Source organism: Monodelphis domestica, chromosome 2, assembly GCF_027887165.1.
Source record: "Monodelphis domestica isolate mMonDom1 chromosome 2, mMonDom1.pri, whole genome shotgun sequence".
Lineage (NCBI taxonomy): Eukaryota > Metazoa > Chordata > Mammalia > Didelphimorphia > Didelphidae > Monodelphis > Monodelphis domestica.
The window spans coordinates 207,880,105-207,899,238 of record NC_077228.1 but is presented as its reverse complement, the minus strand read 5'-3'; the positions used below and the strand labels follow the sequence as shown (position 1 = coordinate 207,899,238).

General features: G+C 36.7%; 1 protein-coding gene across 2 annotated transcripts in view; it reads right to left on the bottom strand.

Annotated features, from left to right (window-relative positions):
• METTL2A (methyltransferase 2A, tRNA N3-cytidine) overlaps positions 1 to 19,134 on the bottom strand; it is a 31,695-nt gene that overhangs the window by 7,438 nt on the left and 5,123 nt on the right. The window contains exons 5-8 of one of the 2 annotated variants that reach the window (XM_001376371.5): positions 17,911 to 17,971; positions 16,295 to 16,434; positions 2,436 to 2,542; positions 2,137 to 2,202 (exon numbers count right to left, since the gene is read on the bottom strand). In XM_001376371.5, the coding sequence (XP_001376408.2) occupies positions 2,137 to 2,202; positions 2,436 to 2,542; positions 16,295 to 16,434; positions 17,911 to 17,971 (374 nt within the window). The remainder of the gene's footprint in view (positions 1 to 2,136; positions 2,203 to 2,435; positions 2,543 to 16,294; positions 16,435 to 17,910; positions 17,972 to 19,134) is intronic. The other variant, XM_016430605.2, reaches the window with a different exon arrangement.

The window sequence follows — 19,134 nt, the reverse complement described above, 5'->3', positions numbered from 1 at the left end:
GAGTAAACTCTAAAAATGTGCAAAACTTATATAAGTGCATCTGCTGTAATTATAGTAAAGTAAATCTTTATGTGGATAGAGAAAATAGAGCAACCAAAAGGGGAAAAAGATGGTCAGAGAAAAGGAAAAGTTGGATAAGGGGAACAAGTTTTTTTAAAAGGTCTAGAAGAAGGAGCTGAAGTAGAACTGTTTGAAAGTTGAGGGTATGCATTGGTGAGGAATTCAGGACATTGGCATTGTAGAATATAGGAGATAAAATTGGTTCAAATACCTGTGGAGAAAACAATTTTGATTTGAAACTAGCTGTAGCCCAGGATTCTACCTTATCCAAAAGCCTGGGACCAAGAGGGATAACATAAGCTGAAGACACAATTTTCAGACATGTTGGAACCAGAAAAATCAATCAGATATGCTTATTTCAATTCAATTTAGAAAAGATTTATTAAATGATTATATGCACTGTGCTAAGTAACAGATACAAGGACAGAGAGAACAAACAATCCCTGCCCAGAAAGAGCTTACATTCTACCTGAGGTTGAATCAGTTAAACAGGTAGGTAAATACAATGTAACATGAGAAGGAAGAGAATCCTAACGGGGGATAAGAAAAGTTTTTTCAAAAAAGGTGGCAATGAACAAATGATTCATTAGATGTAGTGCCAAGCACAATCTGCAACTTTAGCATACAAATTAGTGTCTTCACTTTAACTGTCCAATACTGCAACAAAAGTAGTATTTATATCCTAAAAAGGCTGAAAGAAAGTTATAATGTGCTATGAAGGACCTGGCATGTGGAATGGGAAAGTTAGGGTTAGATTCCAAGGTTCAAGTTTAAAGAAAATTCTCCATGTTTCCTTAGCTGGTTGTGGCAGAAGACCAGTGGAAAACATGTTAAAATTCCAACTTAAGGGTGTTTTACTGAGGAAGTACTATGCTTTGAATGCTTCCCCTATATTTATGTGAGTGTCTGTCCCTATAAAAGCATATCTTTTTTAAGTAGGGAAAAATACAGCAGGGAAGGATTTATGAGGCCATTGGAGTCTGATAGGTCAAAGTACAAGGAAGGAGTCTCTATGAAGAGTCATACTTCTAAAAAGCTGGAAGAGACCTTGGAGATCTTGTAGATAAGGAAACTGACACAAGTTGATGCAGGTGGAAGAGGTAAAACTTTTTTCTGGCAATTTGGAGGACACAGTTGCTGAGTTTCTGACTATATCACGTCCTATGAGAGGCTGCTTGTGCATGTCCTTCATCTTTTTCATTATCTTTCAGTTTAGGGTTAGGGAGCTGTCAAACTTTGTAAAAGGAGGAGGCTGGCAAAGGAGGGCGCTAGCTGCTGTTTTGTGTCCTTCACCTTGATTGTCTAGGGCACTGATCAAACATTTAGGGGAAAGGGAACTGACTTGAGAGAGAAGGCTGAAGCAGAAATAAAATTTTTTAGAATGGTGTTAAGTGTCTATATCTCATTTGATTACTGCAACCACTTCATTAACTATGGGTCAAGAATGAGAAGTTCTGGGGATCATGAAATATGCAAACCAAAAATTGTTTGTAGCCTTGAAAAAAGAGATACTTCATTATTGCTCAGGTAATAACTTAAAAAAAAATAAGATGCCTATGAACACAGGGCAGCATGTTAGCCAATACAATGGGAATCCAGTGATCACACAAAATTAAGAAAAACCAGTATGTTGAGGGCCCAAAGCAAGAATGGACAATACCTGCTGGTGATATAAGGTATATGGATGGTGAGACCAAAAGGGAAGAAGTGTATAAATAGGAGGAAGGAGCTAAGAAAAAAAGGGAAGACAGAGTAGAAAACAAGAAAAGATGAGTCTGAGGAAAAAGAGAGAAAAAATGAGTTGATGGTGGTAGGAGCAGCACACAGACCTGCTTAGGATGGCATTTATTAATACTAGCAGCACAGAAAGCTTCACTCTAGTAGAATGTTATTCTACTAGAAAAAAATGTCAGCACACATATTGGTCTCTTCTGCCTTGAGTTTCTGGGTCATTACATAATTCTAACAGGTAAGGTGTTCTTTTGGGGAATATTTGCAGAGAATCTGAGGTCTTTTTAAGCCATGAGATTAAAAGAATCTTATGTATGACAGAGCAAAATTGAAGACATGCCATACCTTGTGTAAAGAAGTAAACTCTGGTACCATCACCTCTCACATAAAAATTTTCAGACAAACACCTTCCTGCAGAAAATATTTATATGTTAAAAGGGTCATTTAGCTAATGTTGCTTTTTTCTATGAAGATACTTGATTATTAATAACTATGCAAGAAGGTATTTTTCCTAGGCAGAGAATATCATTCTATTCTTGGCTACAAAGAGTATTCCAAAGTCCCTGCTATCCTTTGCCCTATAAAGACTGACTCTAGAATAGAAAAAACCAGTAGATATAACTTTTTTAATTGTAAAAAAATACCTGTTTTGAATCGGAGCTGAGCCATGTCATAACGGCCATAATCTCGCAAGAGAATCATCCCTCCGGGTTTCAGAAGATAGCTTAGTCGGGTAATGGCATTCTGCATCCTGGGGGCGTGAGGGTCCAAAGAGGAAGGAGAAAAGGAAAGAATGAAGGAAATAAAGAAAATTAAGTTCTTTCTCATGAAGGATGGGTCATTCTCTTCTGTGGTTTTAGCTTTTGTCCCTGATCTAGTCAGAATTCTCTAGTTGCAAATGCTTCCCAAATATACCTGTGGAACCAGGAAACATGAAAGATGTTAGAGGTAACTAGATCCTTTCTTAGCTTTCATGCTCACTTTGGTTTTTTTGATTACTTACATCTTCCCCCCCCACCCCCTCCATGCTTACATGATTCATATTCTCTCTATCCCCTCTTCCCTCCCCACTCCCAGAGCTGACAAATAATTCCACTGGGTTATACATGTATTATCACTCAAAACCTATTTCCATATTATTCATTTTTGTAATAGAGTAATCTTTTCTATCTCCACAGTTCTTTCTCTAGATGGGGATAGCATTTTTTTTCATATGTTCCTTGGAATTGTCCTGGATCATAGCATTGCTGTTAGTAGCAGTCTATTACATTTGATTGTCCCACAATGTTTCAGTTACTGTATATAATGTTCTCCTGGTTCTGTTTATTTCACTCTGTATCAGTTCATGGAGGTCTTTCCATGTCTAACAGAAATCAAGCATTGCACAATAGTAATAGTATTCCATCACCTTCACATACCACAATTTGTTCAGACATTCCCCAGGTGAGTGACATTTTCCAATTTTTTGCCACCATAAAAAACACAGCTATAAATCTTTTTGTATAAACAGGTCCATCCCCATTTAAAAAAAAATCTCTTTGGGGTACAAACCTAGTAGTGGTATTGTTGGCTCAAAGGGCATGCAGTCTTTTAAAGCCTTTGGGCATAATTCCAAATTGTCTTCCAGAATGGTTGATGATTACTTATGTCTTGAACTACATGACCTTGTTGATTATTGATCCCTTAATTTGACCTCTGAAGCCTCCTTCTAACTTGTCTTGATTAACTCTTTGTTTCCTAAACTTCTGGCTTACCACCAACAATGTCAATCTCCCTACCTTCTACTATTATACAACTTGACATTTAGACCCATGATATACATCTGGTCATTAACTACAAATTCCCCAGCCTCTTCTGGTTTGAAATATTTCTAAAGCTCTGCCTTGCTCTGCCTTCTGGAAGCCAGTATCCTCAACTCTTAGGTCTAGCTCCAAACCTATTATCCAAACCTATTGGCTCATGTCCTGCCTATCCACCAACATATCAGAAAGAAGAATAATGTCTGCCTTAAAGATACACAGTTTTAGATAAAGAATACATTGATTTTTCAGAGAACATGAGTCATCCTGTTATATGAGTGAAATGCTATAGTTAATCTCACCATCACAGAGTTCTACTGCAGTTTTCCAAAGGGATAAAATGAGAAAATTTAATGCTATCTGATCAGTTTAATCTTAAATTCAAAATTAATGCTTTGACAAAGAGAAATTAAATTAATTTAAAATATCCAAAATTCAATTGTAGAGTACCTAAGAGATCAGGAAATGCTTCTCTTTGAGGTTAAAAATTTTAAGAATCCATAAAGCATGAAAGAAATGAGATGAGCTATCTACATGAAAGAGTTCACCCAACAGTAAAGTTTGGAGGTATGTAAATGAGATTAGGATTATGCTTTAGAAAGCAGCCAATGTATGATACAATCAAAGGGAAAGAAGCTATACGCTTAGAAGTAAAAGTCCTCCATTATTACACTGTTATGATCATAATGAATCTGGAGTAGAGTGGTCAGTTTTGGGTGTCATATATTAGGAAGGATATTGAAAGGTCCTGAATTGATGCCATAGGAAGATTGGATGAAGGGGCTGGTGACATTTAGCCTGGATGAGACTGGGGGGAAACATGGCACTTGTTTTTAAGAAGCATTTACTCTCTCCTATGCACCTTCTGCTGAGGATCTCACATCTTTCACCAAAAGAAACTGATGCTATTCACTGAGAGCTCCCTGTTCTCTCTTTTACATTTCATATTTCCCTTAATATTGTCCCTCATCATCTCCTTTAGTCTTTTTTTTTAAATCCTTACCTTCAGTCTTAGAATCAATACTGTGGAGACTACTACTACTATTACGTATGTATATTATATATACTTTTATTATACATGCTGTTTCTCTGAATAGAATTTAATCTCTTTGACAGGAGCCACTATTTCATTTATTTTTAGTATTTAGTACTTTAGTATTTTTATTTATTTTAGTATTTGTTCCTTGATTATTGGAAGAAAAAAGAGCCAAATTATAATACAGAAAGAGACAGATGGGAACTTTTGCAAAGGCCTGGTGCAAAGACTTTGCAAAGCAGCACCTAGGCACATGCAAGGTATGGAAAGAGGAGTTCCAGAATCAGGGAAAGAGATAAAAGGTGGAACCTGAGGACCAAGGACGTCTGTTGTCTATTGGACACTGACTTCCTGTGGCCATTCTGTGAAGGCTAGAGGGAGTTAACTGCCTTTCCTGACTCCTGTCATCAAGCTTATCCTGAGAGGTTTTCCATCCCTGACCCAGATATCATCTGTGATTCTATGAGCTGAGACATTCTTGTATCATCCTGAATTCTGTATGTGTGAGCTATGGAGCCCCAGTAAATCTACAATAGAATAGAAGAGCCCTACCATCTTGGTGAGGTCTCAGGCCTCCAAGGGTTGAATTCAACTTGATATTGCTATCTTATCCTGACAAACTATTTACTTGTCACTCCTTGGGATTGGTCCAGTTAGAACAGGATTTAGTTAGCCAGATGTCACTAGGCAGCTGAGAAAGAGTAGAGAAAATAGCCATCATGCTCTATGAAGATAGTCCACGAGGACTCTTAGGTTGGATTTGGATAGAGAACTGAGATTATAAGATTTAGGGACTCCTCAACCCTGGTCTGCTATCCCATCTTGAGAGTTTGAGCATTGAAATAAATCAACAACTGTTTTATAATTATCTGTGAAGCAGTCAGATTGAATTGTACCAACAAAGATAGGTTAAGCTTACTTGTGGCCTCCATTTTAACTCCAACAAGCTGTGAAACATCACTGGGTTCATAGGAAGTTATAAATCAATTTCTACAGCTCCATACACTAATTAAGCCATCTATCACCTAATTATTTCAATATGCATGTATCTCCAAAGAAACATGAGGTTGGAAATAGCAAAATAAAGTTAAAAGTGTTTTTCAAATATGGTGGTTACAGGAACAGTGAAATGATACAACCATTCTGAAGAGCAATCTGGAACCATGCTCAGAGGGCCATCAAATTGTGTGTGCCCTTTGACACAGAAATATGTCTATATTGCAAAGAGATAAAAATAGTAGAAAAGGACCTTTTTGCATAAAAATATTTATAGCAGTTCTTTTGGTGGTTGCAAAGTATAGGAAATTGAAGATATGTGCACCAATTGGGGAATGGATGAACAAGTTGTGGTATGTGACTGTAAAGGAATACTATTATGCCATAAGAAATGACAAAGTAGATGATCACAAGAAAACCTGGAAAGATTTATATGAAGTGATGCAAAGTAAAGTGCACACAGAAACAGGAGATAATCATGCACAATAAACAGTAATAATATACAATGATGATCAACTGTGAATGAATTAACTATCATCAATAATGCAAGGATCCAGGACAACTCCAAGGGACTCATGATGAAATAAGCTATCTATTACCATAGAAAGAACTGATTGAGTCTGAATATCGATTGAAGCAGACCACTCTTCACTTTATTTCCTCCATAACTTCTTCTGTAGAGTAAGCAATATGGGTCTTCTTTCACAACAGAAATATGTATTGTATGATAACACATGTACAACCTATATCATAATACCTGTAGTCTTGGGGAGGAGGACAGTGTGGGAGGGAAAGAGAAAAGATGGATAACAAAATGTCAAAAATTGATCATTAAAAATTCATACACACACACACACACACACACACAAAAGAATCAATACTGTACATTGGTTCCAAGGCAGAAGAGTAGTAAGGATTAGGCAATGGGAGTTAAGTGACTTGCCCAGGTTCATAGAGCTGGGAAGTATCTGAGGCCACATTTGAACCCAGGACTTCCTCCTTTAGTCTTTAATGATCCTTCTCCTAGCCAAGGACATCCCCTCAACATGTTCCCTTAACCCTTATGTTTCATATTCACCATCAGATTGTTCCTCCCATCATCAATACTCTATCTTTAATCTTTCCCTATATTTCTTCCCTGATACATATAAATATGTCCATGTCTTTGTATTCTTAAAAAAAAAAAAGCTCACTAGATCCTATTATATCTGCTAGCTATTGTCCTATATATCTCTTCCTCTTCTAAGCAAAAGTCCTTGAAAAAGTCACTTGGAGTTGGTGTGGTGTCTTCACTTCCTTTCCTCTTCTTAAACCTTCTGTAGTCTGGCCAAGATTAAATACAACTATACCCATCCTCTCCAAAGTTACCACTAATCTCTTAATTTCCAGATCTGAAGTTTTTCTTAGTCCTCATCCTTCTTGACCTATTTGCAATACTTAAAATTGTTGATCCCCTCCTCTCCAGGTTTCTGACACAGTTCTCTCCTGGTTTTCCTTCTGTCAGACAATTTCTTGGCTGGTTCTTCTTCCATGGCAAGGCAGCTGTGGGTGTCCTCAAGGACTTCTCTTCTCTTTTCCTTCTATACTTTCTTACCTGGTGATCTCATCAGCTCCACAGGTTTAACTATCATTTCTATGAAGATGATTTTTAGAACTATTGAACCATTTCTCCATTTCTTTCCAGAGCTACAGTCCCATGTCACCAAATAACTATTGGTTGTGGAGAACTAGATATATGCATCCTAAATTCAAAATGTCCAACACTGAATTCATTTCTTCCTTTCCCCAATCCATTTTCCTTTTCAACTTTCCTATTACTAGTGAAGACATGATCATCCTTCAGGTGACCTAAATTCACAACTTTGGTATCACTTTCTGGATATTGTACTATGGTGATCAAAACCCACCAAAATTCTTAACCTGAGCATAAATTCCTATCATCCCTTATCTTTCTATGCCTTCTCCCAAGCCTAGTCTTCATCCTCCATTTCTCGGTGGTTTCTTAGGCCATTACCCCTGCTCTTCTTTTCTTCTAATCCATGATGAAATGGCCCTTCCCTTTACACATACCCTTGATACTACTTCATCCTATCTTCTTTAGTATATTGTTTTTTCAATCTCTACTGGTTTTTTACCTACTGTCTTCAAACAGGGTCAAGTCCTCTCCATTCTTAAAAAAAGACCATCACTATACTTGACCGTCCTACAAGCTTTCATCCTAAAACTCTTCTCCCTTTTTTAGTCAAACTTCTTGAAAAAGCTTTCCACATTTGTTGCCTCTACTTCCTCTTCTCACTACTTAGCCTTTTTGTACTATAGCTTCTGGATTGAATGACATTATTCTCTCCAAAGTTAATGACCTTTAAATTACTAAATCTGATTGTCTTTTCTCAGGTCTCATCTTTTTTGATCTCTGAGGCTTCGCTATCATACTGGATACTCTATTCTCACCTGTTTTTCCTCTTACCTGTATAGACCATACCTCAGTCTACTCTGCCCGCCTCAAGATACATATCTTTCTCCCTAAAAGTGGGTGTACCTCAAAGCTGCATTTCTCCTATATTGCCTTGGTGATCTCATTATTATAAATTAAATTGTCATGTCCATGCAGATGTCTCAAAGATTTATGTATCCAACTTCAGTGAGCTTCAGTCTCACATCAACTGATTACTGTACATTTCAAAATGGATGCTCCAGAGACATCCTAAACTTGAGATGCTTAATAGTTTTTTCCCTTCAAACTCATCCCTTTTCGACATCTCCTAATTTCTTTTGAAGTCACCATTATTCTTTCATTCTTCTAGTTATGTTATTCTAGAATAAATCCAAAGAATTACCAAATCCTGGGGCCTTTTGGGCTTTTTTTTTAACCTTTATTATCTCATTATCCTCTCCCTACTCATAAAGTCATACCTTAGTTCAGGTCACTATCTCTAGTGGACTATGGCAAGGGTCTAATTGGTATCCAGTCCATCTTCTGAAGATCTGATCACATGGCTTCTCTACTGAATACAAGGCAGTAATTCTTCATTAACTTTAGTATAAAATACAAACTCTTTCATTTGGCTTTTAAGGGCCTTTACAATCTGGCCCCAAATTTTATTTCCAGCTTTCTTATCCTACCTTTCTCAAAACTTTAGTTCTCATCTCTGTGCCTTTGTAATGTCTACCTCTCATGCCTGCAATAAACTTTCTCCTTGACTCTACCTCATAGAATCCCTCACTAATTTCAGGACTCGATCAAATATTAACTTCTATACAACTACTTTCCCAATCCCCTGAGATCCTAGTGCCCCACCCCTAACTACCTTATATTTCACTGCCCTATATTTATGTTGTCTGTACTTATGTAGGTATACATGTTATATCTTCTGACTGACTATAAACTTCTTAAGCTCATATACTGTTCCATTAAAAAATTTTTTAATCTGTAGTGCATAGCATAGTATCTGGCCTAAAGGTGAACTTGAGACTAAAAACACAAGCTAGAAGGGTTTCCATTTTATTATTCCAAATAATCCATAAGTGTTCAAAAACTAAATCATGACTGTAATAATCAGTTATCCAATCCTGAACTGTCAAGTATTTAGGTTTACCTATAATAATACTTAGATTGCCCTTCGGGGGCAGTTATTAAACAGGAAAATGGACCAGGCCAAAAAAAAAAAAAGGCCTGGACAAGCCTTAAATACCAGACTTGAGTATTTTGTGTACATAATCAACAAATGTGATTTAAAAAGATAACTGGGAATTCTCCTTTTGGTCAGTATATTAAAATCTTGAACCTAGAGTCAAACTGATACCAACCAAAATATACTGACCATTTTTTTCAGCAAATAAGATCTGTGATTGGAGACATACAGGTAGACAGCATAACAGAAGGTACAAGTCCATAAAGCAATTTATATTTTGCTTTAGAATAACCAATAACTTAAGTATAGAGTTCTCCATATAACTACCCTACTATAATTTTAAAATAATGTGACTTTTAGTTTGATAAACAAGACAGAGCTTAGAAATTTTGTTGTGGTATTTTTATCATAAGAATCTAGGGATCCAAGTTGAGTGATTTATGATAACAATAGCTAACACTTAAATATTGTACTTTTAAAGATTTGCAAATCCAATTTACATATTATAGATAACCCTTTCACCTTGCAACTTTCCTCATCAGAATTTCAATATATTGCAGGTTGGTATAAGAAATTAAATGGGAATTTGCTGGGAGCCAACAAATCCCCACTGGCTGACAAAGTCACAGTTTGGGAGATGGGGGCTGCAAGGCAGCCTCCTAAAAAATGAGGCCCCCCCCCACCGATTCCCCTCTGTGACCTCTCTCTCCTTTCAACTTCCCTTACAAATGGAACTGTTATGATTATTGTTCTCTCCCCAATACAGGAGAAATAATATGAGAGCAAATACTTACAGGGTTAACCCATATATATATTACCCTAAAAGATTGCATTCACAGAATTAAAGCCTAAAGACCACTACCCATTACCCCTCCTTTTTCTCTCAAGCAGACATGTTCCAAGGCCCCACACCCAACACTGGCCAAATGCTTGAGCACCGTAATAAATCTTTCCTCACAGTTAACATACTCCAATGAATTTGTTGGTGGGCAGAAACCAGGCAACATTACCAGGTGATTTAAAGTAACACAAGAAAAACAGAACTTGTAAATCAAGGAAAACCTCAAATCTGGTCTGCTTTAAGTTACCTTTTAACCCTGTTCTTAGATATGAACTGTTTTGTTATTCATCTTCTAAGTAATTGTGATTGATTGTGAAAGCTAATCAAAAGCATGATTCTCTCAACAGCTCAAGAGGAACTAACCTCCAGACTACCCTATTCATGTCCTTTATCTCCATCATAAATTTCTCTGTTGTAGCAACATGGTAAATGATCACAGAAATCTTTGTTGTAGCAACATCACAGGAATGCTGATTAAGTGATTTGTTAATGTATAACATATCCAATTAAATGTACATCATGTATGTAAGAAAATAGATCATGTGCCAAAGTATGTACTCACTAAGACTATATAATAAATGAACTTCGGTGCCATGGCAGAACACTTTGTGATGCGTATGTACGTAGGACAGAGCACAGAGTGTTTCTCACTCCATTATTTGACTGAAATCGTCACACCTAGCCAGAGTGGACCCCAAACCCTCAGAGAGACCACTGGACGGCTCTCTAAATTTTTTTGGAGTTTTGTGGAAGCCATAGTTGACATGCAAAGGCCAATGGACTACAGAAAAAGTTCAGCAACTCAGAACATATAGCCTATGCCCAAATACTTAACCCAAATTTTGTAATACAGTACTTCCCATAAGAGAAAAAGAAAAAATTCAGACTTCTTTTCTGATACAAAGGGCCAAAAAATTTTATATGGATTTTCCAGAGCGCAGGCATGTTTCATCCCTAACCCCTGTGAATATGGAAGGAATACCTGTATTTCATTTGATTCTAAAAATAACCATTATGAGGTAGGTACTAATATTTTCTCCATTTTTATAGATGAGCAAATTGAGGCTGAGAAATTAAGCAATTTACTTTGGGTCACAAAGCTAGTAAATGCATGAGGCAGGAGTTCAACTCAGATCTTCCTGACTTCAAGTTTGAAATTCTATCCTTGACAGTGGTTAGCTGCTGCCTGATTTATTTTTTAAAAAGTCTATGTATGTAAAAAACAACTATAAACTTCTTGATTTTACAATTAGGATTTTATTTTTTAATTACATTTAAGAAGGAAAAAATATAATTAAAATTACAAAGATCCTCAACAGGTAAATTCCTTGTACTATTTTAAAGCACATTAAGGTACAGAGAGGTAGGATGGCATAGGTGAGAGCTGACCTTGGGAAGAAAAGTCAATTCAAAAACCTTGTATGTTAAAAAAGTGCCTATGATAGGTGTTAGGCATTCAAGGACAAAAGTCAAAATGGCTTCTGACCTCAATAAATTTACATTGTTTTGGACAAACTACATACAATTAAGCAAGGAAAATATATGGTCAAACCAGTGCTTTAGAATATTTGAACAGGAGGGACACTGAAGGCTTGGAGACTGATGGTAGAGTTAATCCTTCTGACAAGTGATTAGATATAAAGGTTGAGAAAGAAAGAAAAGATAAGGATAATTCCAAGTTTGCAAATTTAGGAGGCTGTGAGAATATTAGTGCCCTCAACAGAATTAGGGAAGTTTAGAGAGGGAAAAAATTTAGGAAAAAGTTAATGAATTTCATTTTGGACATAATGAACAAGGTACTGGCATGACATCCAGGTAGAGCTGGATATATAAATTTCAGTCATTTGTGTAGATGGTCACAGAATCCATGGGTACAAATTCCACCATCTTTACAAAATTGAATATGTTAAGCCCTTAGCACAGTGCTTGCCACAAGCTAGATCTTACATACTTGTTGGTTATTTTAGTATTCAGTGGGTGAGAAATGATGTTGCTGGACAAATAAGTAGATAAGAGGGAAAAGAAACGAGATATTGTGAGGTAAAATGAACAAGACAACTGAATGAATATTATCCTCTCTCTGATTTCTTGCTTCACTCTACATTTTGCAAATAAATTGTAAATAAAATCTTTTTGGAATTAATTAAATTCCTGGCAACCACACTCTTAAATAAATAAAAATTTAAATAAACATGAATAATATTTAAATAAATAATTAACCCAGTTTCCCCTTTACACACCCCAGCGTAATCTTCAAAAACCATAAGTAAGATACAGAGAAGTTGCTGATCTACAATTGTGGTTTCTATACTCACCTCCCAACACTGATAAAATTACAACGCCAGCCCCCAAATTTAAGAAATCTCTTATCCATATGTACAACAAAATAATGAGTTCAAGGATATCATTAGAAGAGAATTTTATATTATTTTCCACTTTCTCTGACTAGGTCTGTCTGAGCCCTGAAAATATCCTAAACAAGTAGCTGAACTCCAGAAGTAGAGATTTTATTTATGGCACTTTGAGTACCTTATTATCTTCCCAATACCATGTTTTCCAAGTGGTTATGTTCACAAGTGCCATTAGTCAAAAATGCTACATGACTACTATATAACCTATAGTAGTCTACTCCCAAAATTTAAAGAGCCTGAAAAGCCACTACTCAAAAATCACTGAATTAAAAGTTGGTGTATAGTAAGGAGCCATTATAGCCTAGGGGAAAAAAGGCACATGAAAAACAGACTTATTTTCTAATATTAAAAAGGTAGTCAAAGATAAGTCTTTCTCCATTCATTTGTTCTCATGGACAGAGATGACTTTCAAATTTATATATCTAGCTCTACCTGGATGTTCTGCCAGTACCTCACTCAGTATGTCCAAAATGAATTTCATCAACTTTTCCCTAAAATTGTTCCTTCTCTAAACTTTCCCATTTTTGTTGAGGGCACTACTATTCCCACAGCCTTCTAAATTTGCAAACTTAGAATTATCCTCGTCTCTTCTTTCTTATTCAACTTTCATATCTAATAAGCTGTCATAGGGATTAAATCCACCATCTTTACAAAATAGGATTGAGACTTCAGGATGTTAATATTGTAAAGCAAGGGTCTGATTCATGGCATTTATTTTAAGGATGTGTAGAAGGATCCCCTAAAAAAGCTGCTTCAATAACTCTTTTCTGTTCTTTGCAGATTAAAAACAAACAACTTTTACCTTCTGTCTTAGAATCCATACTAGGTATCTAGTCCAAGGTAGAAGAGTGCTAAGAGTTAGGCAATTGTAGTTAAGTGACTTGCCCAGGGCCACACAGCTAGGAAATATCTGAGGTTAGATTTGGACACAAGATCTCTCTAGGCCTGGCTCTATCCACTGAGCCACTTACCTGTCTCTCATAGCAGATGTTTTGATTCCTATTTGACCAAGAAAATGGAGGCCATCCACTGTGAGGTTCCTCACTCTCTCATATCTCAGTATCTCTCTTGGCCTATCTCATACCCCTTTATATTTATTGCTGAGGGAGAAATGGTACCACTCCTTCTGAATGCCAGTCTCTAAACATGTGTCCTCAATACCACCTTCTTTAGTTTATCCTACCAATCATTCTCATCTTTAAGCCTTTCCCTCTCTACCGGCTCTTTTCCTAAAGCCTAAAAAATGCTTGAATCCATATCAAGTTTTAAAAACTTGACCTTGTCATCCACTCTGGCTATCAACCAAATGATCACTTCCTGTCACTTCCAAAATCCTAGAAATACTTACACTTCCTTTTTTCACTTCCTCAGCAACTACTTAACTTCCCAACTCTCTGCAATATGGCTTCTGATCCAACCACACTAATGAAGCCTCTTTATTCCAAGTTACCAACAACTTCTCCAATGCTATATATGATGGGGGTTTTTTTGTAGTTCTCATCTGACTTAACATCTATAATTCTTCAGATTAGTGACCATTTTCTTCAGGGATATTTTTTTCCTCTCCTGGATTATATGAACACTGCTCTCTAAGTCCTTTTACTTGACTGCTCCTTCTTAGTATCCCCTGTGGGAAAATCATTCATTTGATCTTCTGCTCTGTCCCTGGCTCCCTCCCCCATTCTTTCTTTGTATATTTGTTCCCAGGGGTTCAGTTGTCATCTTTCTATCAATGACTCCTAATTTTACCTATCTAGCTCTACTGTATGTTTTGGCAGTATCCTACTCACTATGTTTAAAATGGAATTTATTTTCATCCTAAATTTGTTCCTCATTTCTATTTCTGTTAAGGATTCTACCATTTCCCCATGTCTTCTAAATTTGCAAACTTGCCATTTTGTTTCTTCTTCCTTCCTTGACTGTCATATTCAATTAGTCACTGTGATTCTCTACCTTATCTCTTGTACCCATTCCCTATTGTCTGTTCAAAACAGCCATCATTCAAGTTCAAAATCATATTATCTTTTCCCTAGAAAACTATCACACTTCTAAATGTCCTATTTCCAAGTTTTATCTTCTTTTCTAATCTAATAGCCAACAAAATAATCTTCCTAAGGTAGGGGACTCTGACAATGTTATTCCCCTGCTCAGAAATATGCAATGGCCCTCCAGCGCCAATAGGCTTCAAACTCATCCTGGATTTTAGGACCCTCCAATGACTCTCACCTGCCTTTATAGCTTTATGTCATACAAATTCCCTTACAAATCTTATGTTCTGAACCAAACTAGACTTTTAGCTGATGTTCCCTGAACTAAATGCTCCTTTCTACCTCTGTGTCTTCCAAACTGTCTTACATAATGGACCAAAACTTCTCATTTTCACCTGTTAGGATACTTATCTTCTTCAAGGTTTAGCTCAGATACCTTCCTCTAGGGAAATTCTTTCCTTGATTACTGAAGTTATTAGTGCTTAATCTCTTGGATTTTCCTTATTTGCTTTTTCATCAATCCCACCCTCATGTCCAAGTAAAACATTGACTGTTTGTGAGCAGACTTTTTAAAAATTCCACTCAATTAAAAAAAGCACTTATTAAGTATATCTAGTACAGTACCTTGTACTCAGTAGGTACTTAATATCCACTGAACTGCTGAAGATGAATTTGATTGGTGGCCAAGTTTAGCCCTAGGGAAAAATTATGAAGAAAGATTGTCTTTGATGCCTTCCCATTTATCCTATTTTACTCCTGAAAACCTCCCCTCTAACGACTCATCCTCTTCTGTCTTTTATTAACTAATAATCAAGAGAATCAGACTACTATAGTAGAATGAAACCATTTTGGGGGAAAGGGAAAATATTACGTATTCAGAAGGTAGGTCAGAGGTAAGGTGGTTAGGGGAATTATGAAAAGGACTTGAGGGTATACGTAGAATTCACTCCAGCATTAGTCCCACCTTTTTGCTTTGCTGGCAGATGAGACTCAGAGGAATATTCTGTAATTAGGTGTCTCTGACCACATACTTACCAAAGGAATTGATCAAGTTGACTCATACTAAAGAAGCTTCTTTGGAAAAGGGAGGTATGTGTGTATGTGTGAAAGAGAAAGAATGAGTGAATGTTAAGGAGTGAGAGTGAGAGGAAGAAACAAATCTATATGAAGGGCTGTTAAGGAAAAGACACTGGTCATCAATATCCCATTTCTGTAGATGACTGAATAGGGTAACTATGATTAAGCCATTTTGAGAGTTTAATGAAATGATGTCTAGAATTATAATTTCACTGGTATAGGTAACTCCCAGTATGAAAATTTTCTCCACTGGCAACTACTCTGCAATTTGTAGTTTGCCAAGTCTGAGTATCACATGGCTAGATTGCACTGAGAAGAAAGATTTGATCTTGGATCTTCCTGACTCTAAGGCTAGTTTTCTATTCACCATGCCACACTGTTTCTGAAGATATATGATGATAACTGATCCTATTTAGATAGTCCTGCAAATTGATTTATTCATATGCCTAATACAATTGATGATGGCATAAGGCAAAATTTTAAGGACTGAATTATAAAGATTACACTTTAGGGGCTTTGTTGCTTTCTCCACAGTTCTAGGGGCAGCAAGAAGAGCCAAAGGACAATTGCTAAGAAATAACTCATTGCTTCTACAGATAATGTGATTTATTTTCATTTGAGAGTCTCAAATATATTAAGTTTTCTACAAATGACAATGATCACTGAGCATTTTTTTCTTTGTGACCCATCAAAGAGTTTATTTCAGAAAGAACTAAGACTTACTTGTCTGGGACAATTGATGAAAGGACAAAGATGAGAATAATGACATCAAGACTCTCCCTGGGCATTGGGTAACTCTTTTCCTCATCACACAGGTCATGAACAAAGGCAAAACATCGAGAAGGATCATACTCTGAGTTTGTCTGTAGAAACATTTTCAATAGGGACAAAAAAGTTGGAAATGTTAACAATAACCTCAAGAAACATATCTTATAGGAAATGCAACAATAATCTGCTGAATAACTGTTCTAATGCTTATGTGGACAGGGAGTAGATCTATGGTTTCATTGATAAGGTAACTCCTAGGCGAGTAGACTATCAACTAAGGCAGACCAGCATTTTCTCTGCAAATTATAGTATCAAGAGTGTGGCCTAGAACACTAAGCAGTTTAGTGACTTGCTAAGGGTCACAGAACAAATACACTTGGGAGATAAGACTTGATCTTAAGTCTTTCTAGTTTGAAGGCTGGCCCTCTACTGGGCCATGCTATCTCTCTCTTAGAGAGGCTTAGAAGAAGTTTGTTTGCAACTTAGGGAACTTAGTGAGGTATAGCCTAAGTAAGAGGTAAGAGAAAACACTTTAAATTAAATGGAAATTGGGAATCCCCAAAATAAATTCCTTTAGCACCTTAATCTGATCATCTAACCCAATGCTGCACTTGACACGACAGGAAGTGAGAGCTAGAAAAAAAAGATGATTACTCAGTACACATTTCTTGGCATACGAAGAATACACATGAAAACATTCAAGTTTTAAAAAGTTTAAATTGTTCTTAGTCTTAAACATTTCTACCTACAAATTAGAGAAAACCATAACACTCACTAAGAAAATCATCTTCTATATAGCAAATATAGTTATTTATTTTTCAAAGAAAGGTAAGACACCTTTTATTACTATATTGTATTATTCATCTGAAAAAAAAAAAATTTTAAGCCCATACCTTCTGTCCTAGTATCAATTCTAAGAGAGAAGAGTGGCAAGGGCTAAACAACTAGGGTTAAGTGACTTGCCCAGGGTCAGGAAGCTAGGAAATGTCTGAGGCCAGATCTGAACCCAGGCCCTCCTTATTCTAGGCCTAGTGTTCTATCCCTTGAGCTACCTACCTGCCCCTCAACTACAGACTCTTAAAGACAGGGACTATACTTATTTTTGTATCTCTCTCATGAGTTTTGAATATATATAATAGGTACCCCTAAAAAATTTTTATTAGGTTAAGTAAACCCAAATCACCAAATTTTCGAGACAGATATGTAGAGAGTATTTGGTCCAAACTCAACTTTTTTGAGTGAAGGAAACTAAAACCCAGAAAGGTTGGCACAAAGTAAGTGCTTACTAAATGTTTATTCATTCAATGATCCAAGTTCCACAGTGAGTTGGTTAATAGCAGAGATAGTCAAGTTCTTTTTATAGCAAAATACCATTGTGATCCTTAGCAAATGAAGGTTCTAAACTACTATGAAAGGAGTTAAGCAGATATTTATTTTAGAAAGAACAATAAAAACCTTTTTATTTTAAGCCTTAGCAGGAAGAGAACATAGTGAAGTACCTTAGATATTTAACAGATTCATCTGTTCCCTCAAAGCAGGTGAAAGTTGCTGATATATAATATCTCACTTACCTGGACAAGATCTACAGCTGTAGTAGAAAAGTCACAACAATATACAAAGAGTCCAGGGTCACTAAAATAAGCATAATAAATAGAAGTGACATGTTTTTACTATCAATTTGTAGAATGTTAGACATATTTCAAGCCAACACAATGATGATGAACCTTTTAGAGACAGAGGGCTATGCTTCCTCCCACCCTCCAAAGACTGCATGCCTTGTGCCACCTGCCCTACCCTAGCCACTTTACACCAGATAGGGGAGGTAGGGCTTCCACTGGGCTGCTGGGCAGAGGGGTGGTTAAGTGAAGAATGTTCTCAGGCAAGCATGGAGAGGGGGAGGAGAGTGGTCCAAGCATTCTCCTCCCCTCCAGTTCTGTTGCATGTGAGCTGCCCCCTTACCTCACAAGTGAGAGAGTAAACTCCCAAAAAATGTCCTCAGGCACAGTGGAGAAGGGAAAGGGAGCAGCTCAGCCCAAGTCCCTCTGCTTTTCTAGCAATGAACTCTGATGGGGAATGGTGTATGTGCCCACAGAGAGGGCTCTGTGTGCTGTCTGTGGCACACATGCCACAGGTTTACCATCACAGCAATAGACAATCATTAGAGATAGAAGAGATACATAAGGTAGAAAAATTGGCTAAAATGTTCACTTATCCTTTTTCTCTTTCTAGGATTTTAAGAATCAATATATCTGATAGCTCTACATATAAACTACTCACTATCAGTGCTATTATGTTCCATTCTGATTAAAATTCTTGTTTTATTTTAGGGAACTTGGTGAGGTATAGGCTAAGTAAGAGGATAAGGGAAAAACCTTTAAATTTAGTGGAAATTTGGAATTCCCTTTAACACCTTAATCTGATCGTCTAACCCAATGCAGCAGCAGTTAATGCAACAGAAAGTGAGAGCTGAGGCCTTGGGTCTTGAAGGGCCATATTAATTCATGACAGACACATAATCAGAGCAATTCCTTTTAGGGTGTTTGTTCAAAGTATTACATATCTATAACTTACTAGTTATTCTAAAGCAATCTTTTTATCACTTTACAACAGTTGCAAAATCAATAAACAATTACAAAAATCCATTTATTCAAATGTATAAAATGCTAACTGTTCAAACTCCTCATGCTCCAAAGACAGAGTAACTTAAATGTTCTAGGGCAGTGGTTCTCAACCTTTCTAATGCTGTGACCCCGCAATACAGTTCCTCATGTTGCAGTGACCCCAAACAAAAAAAT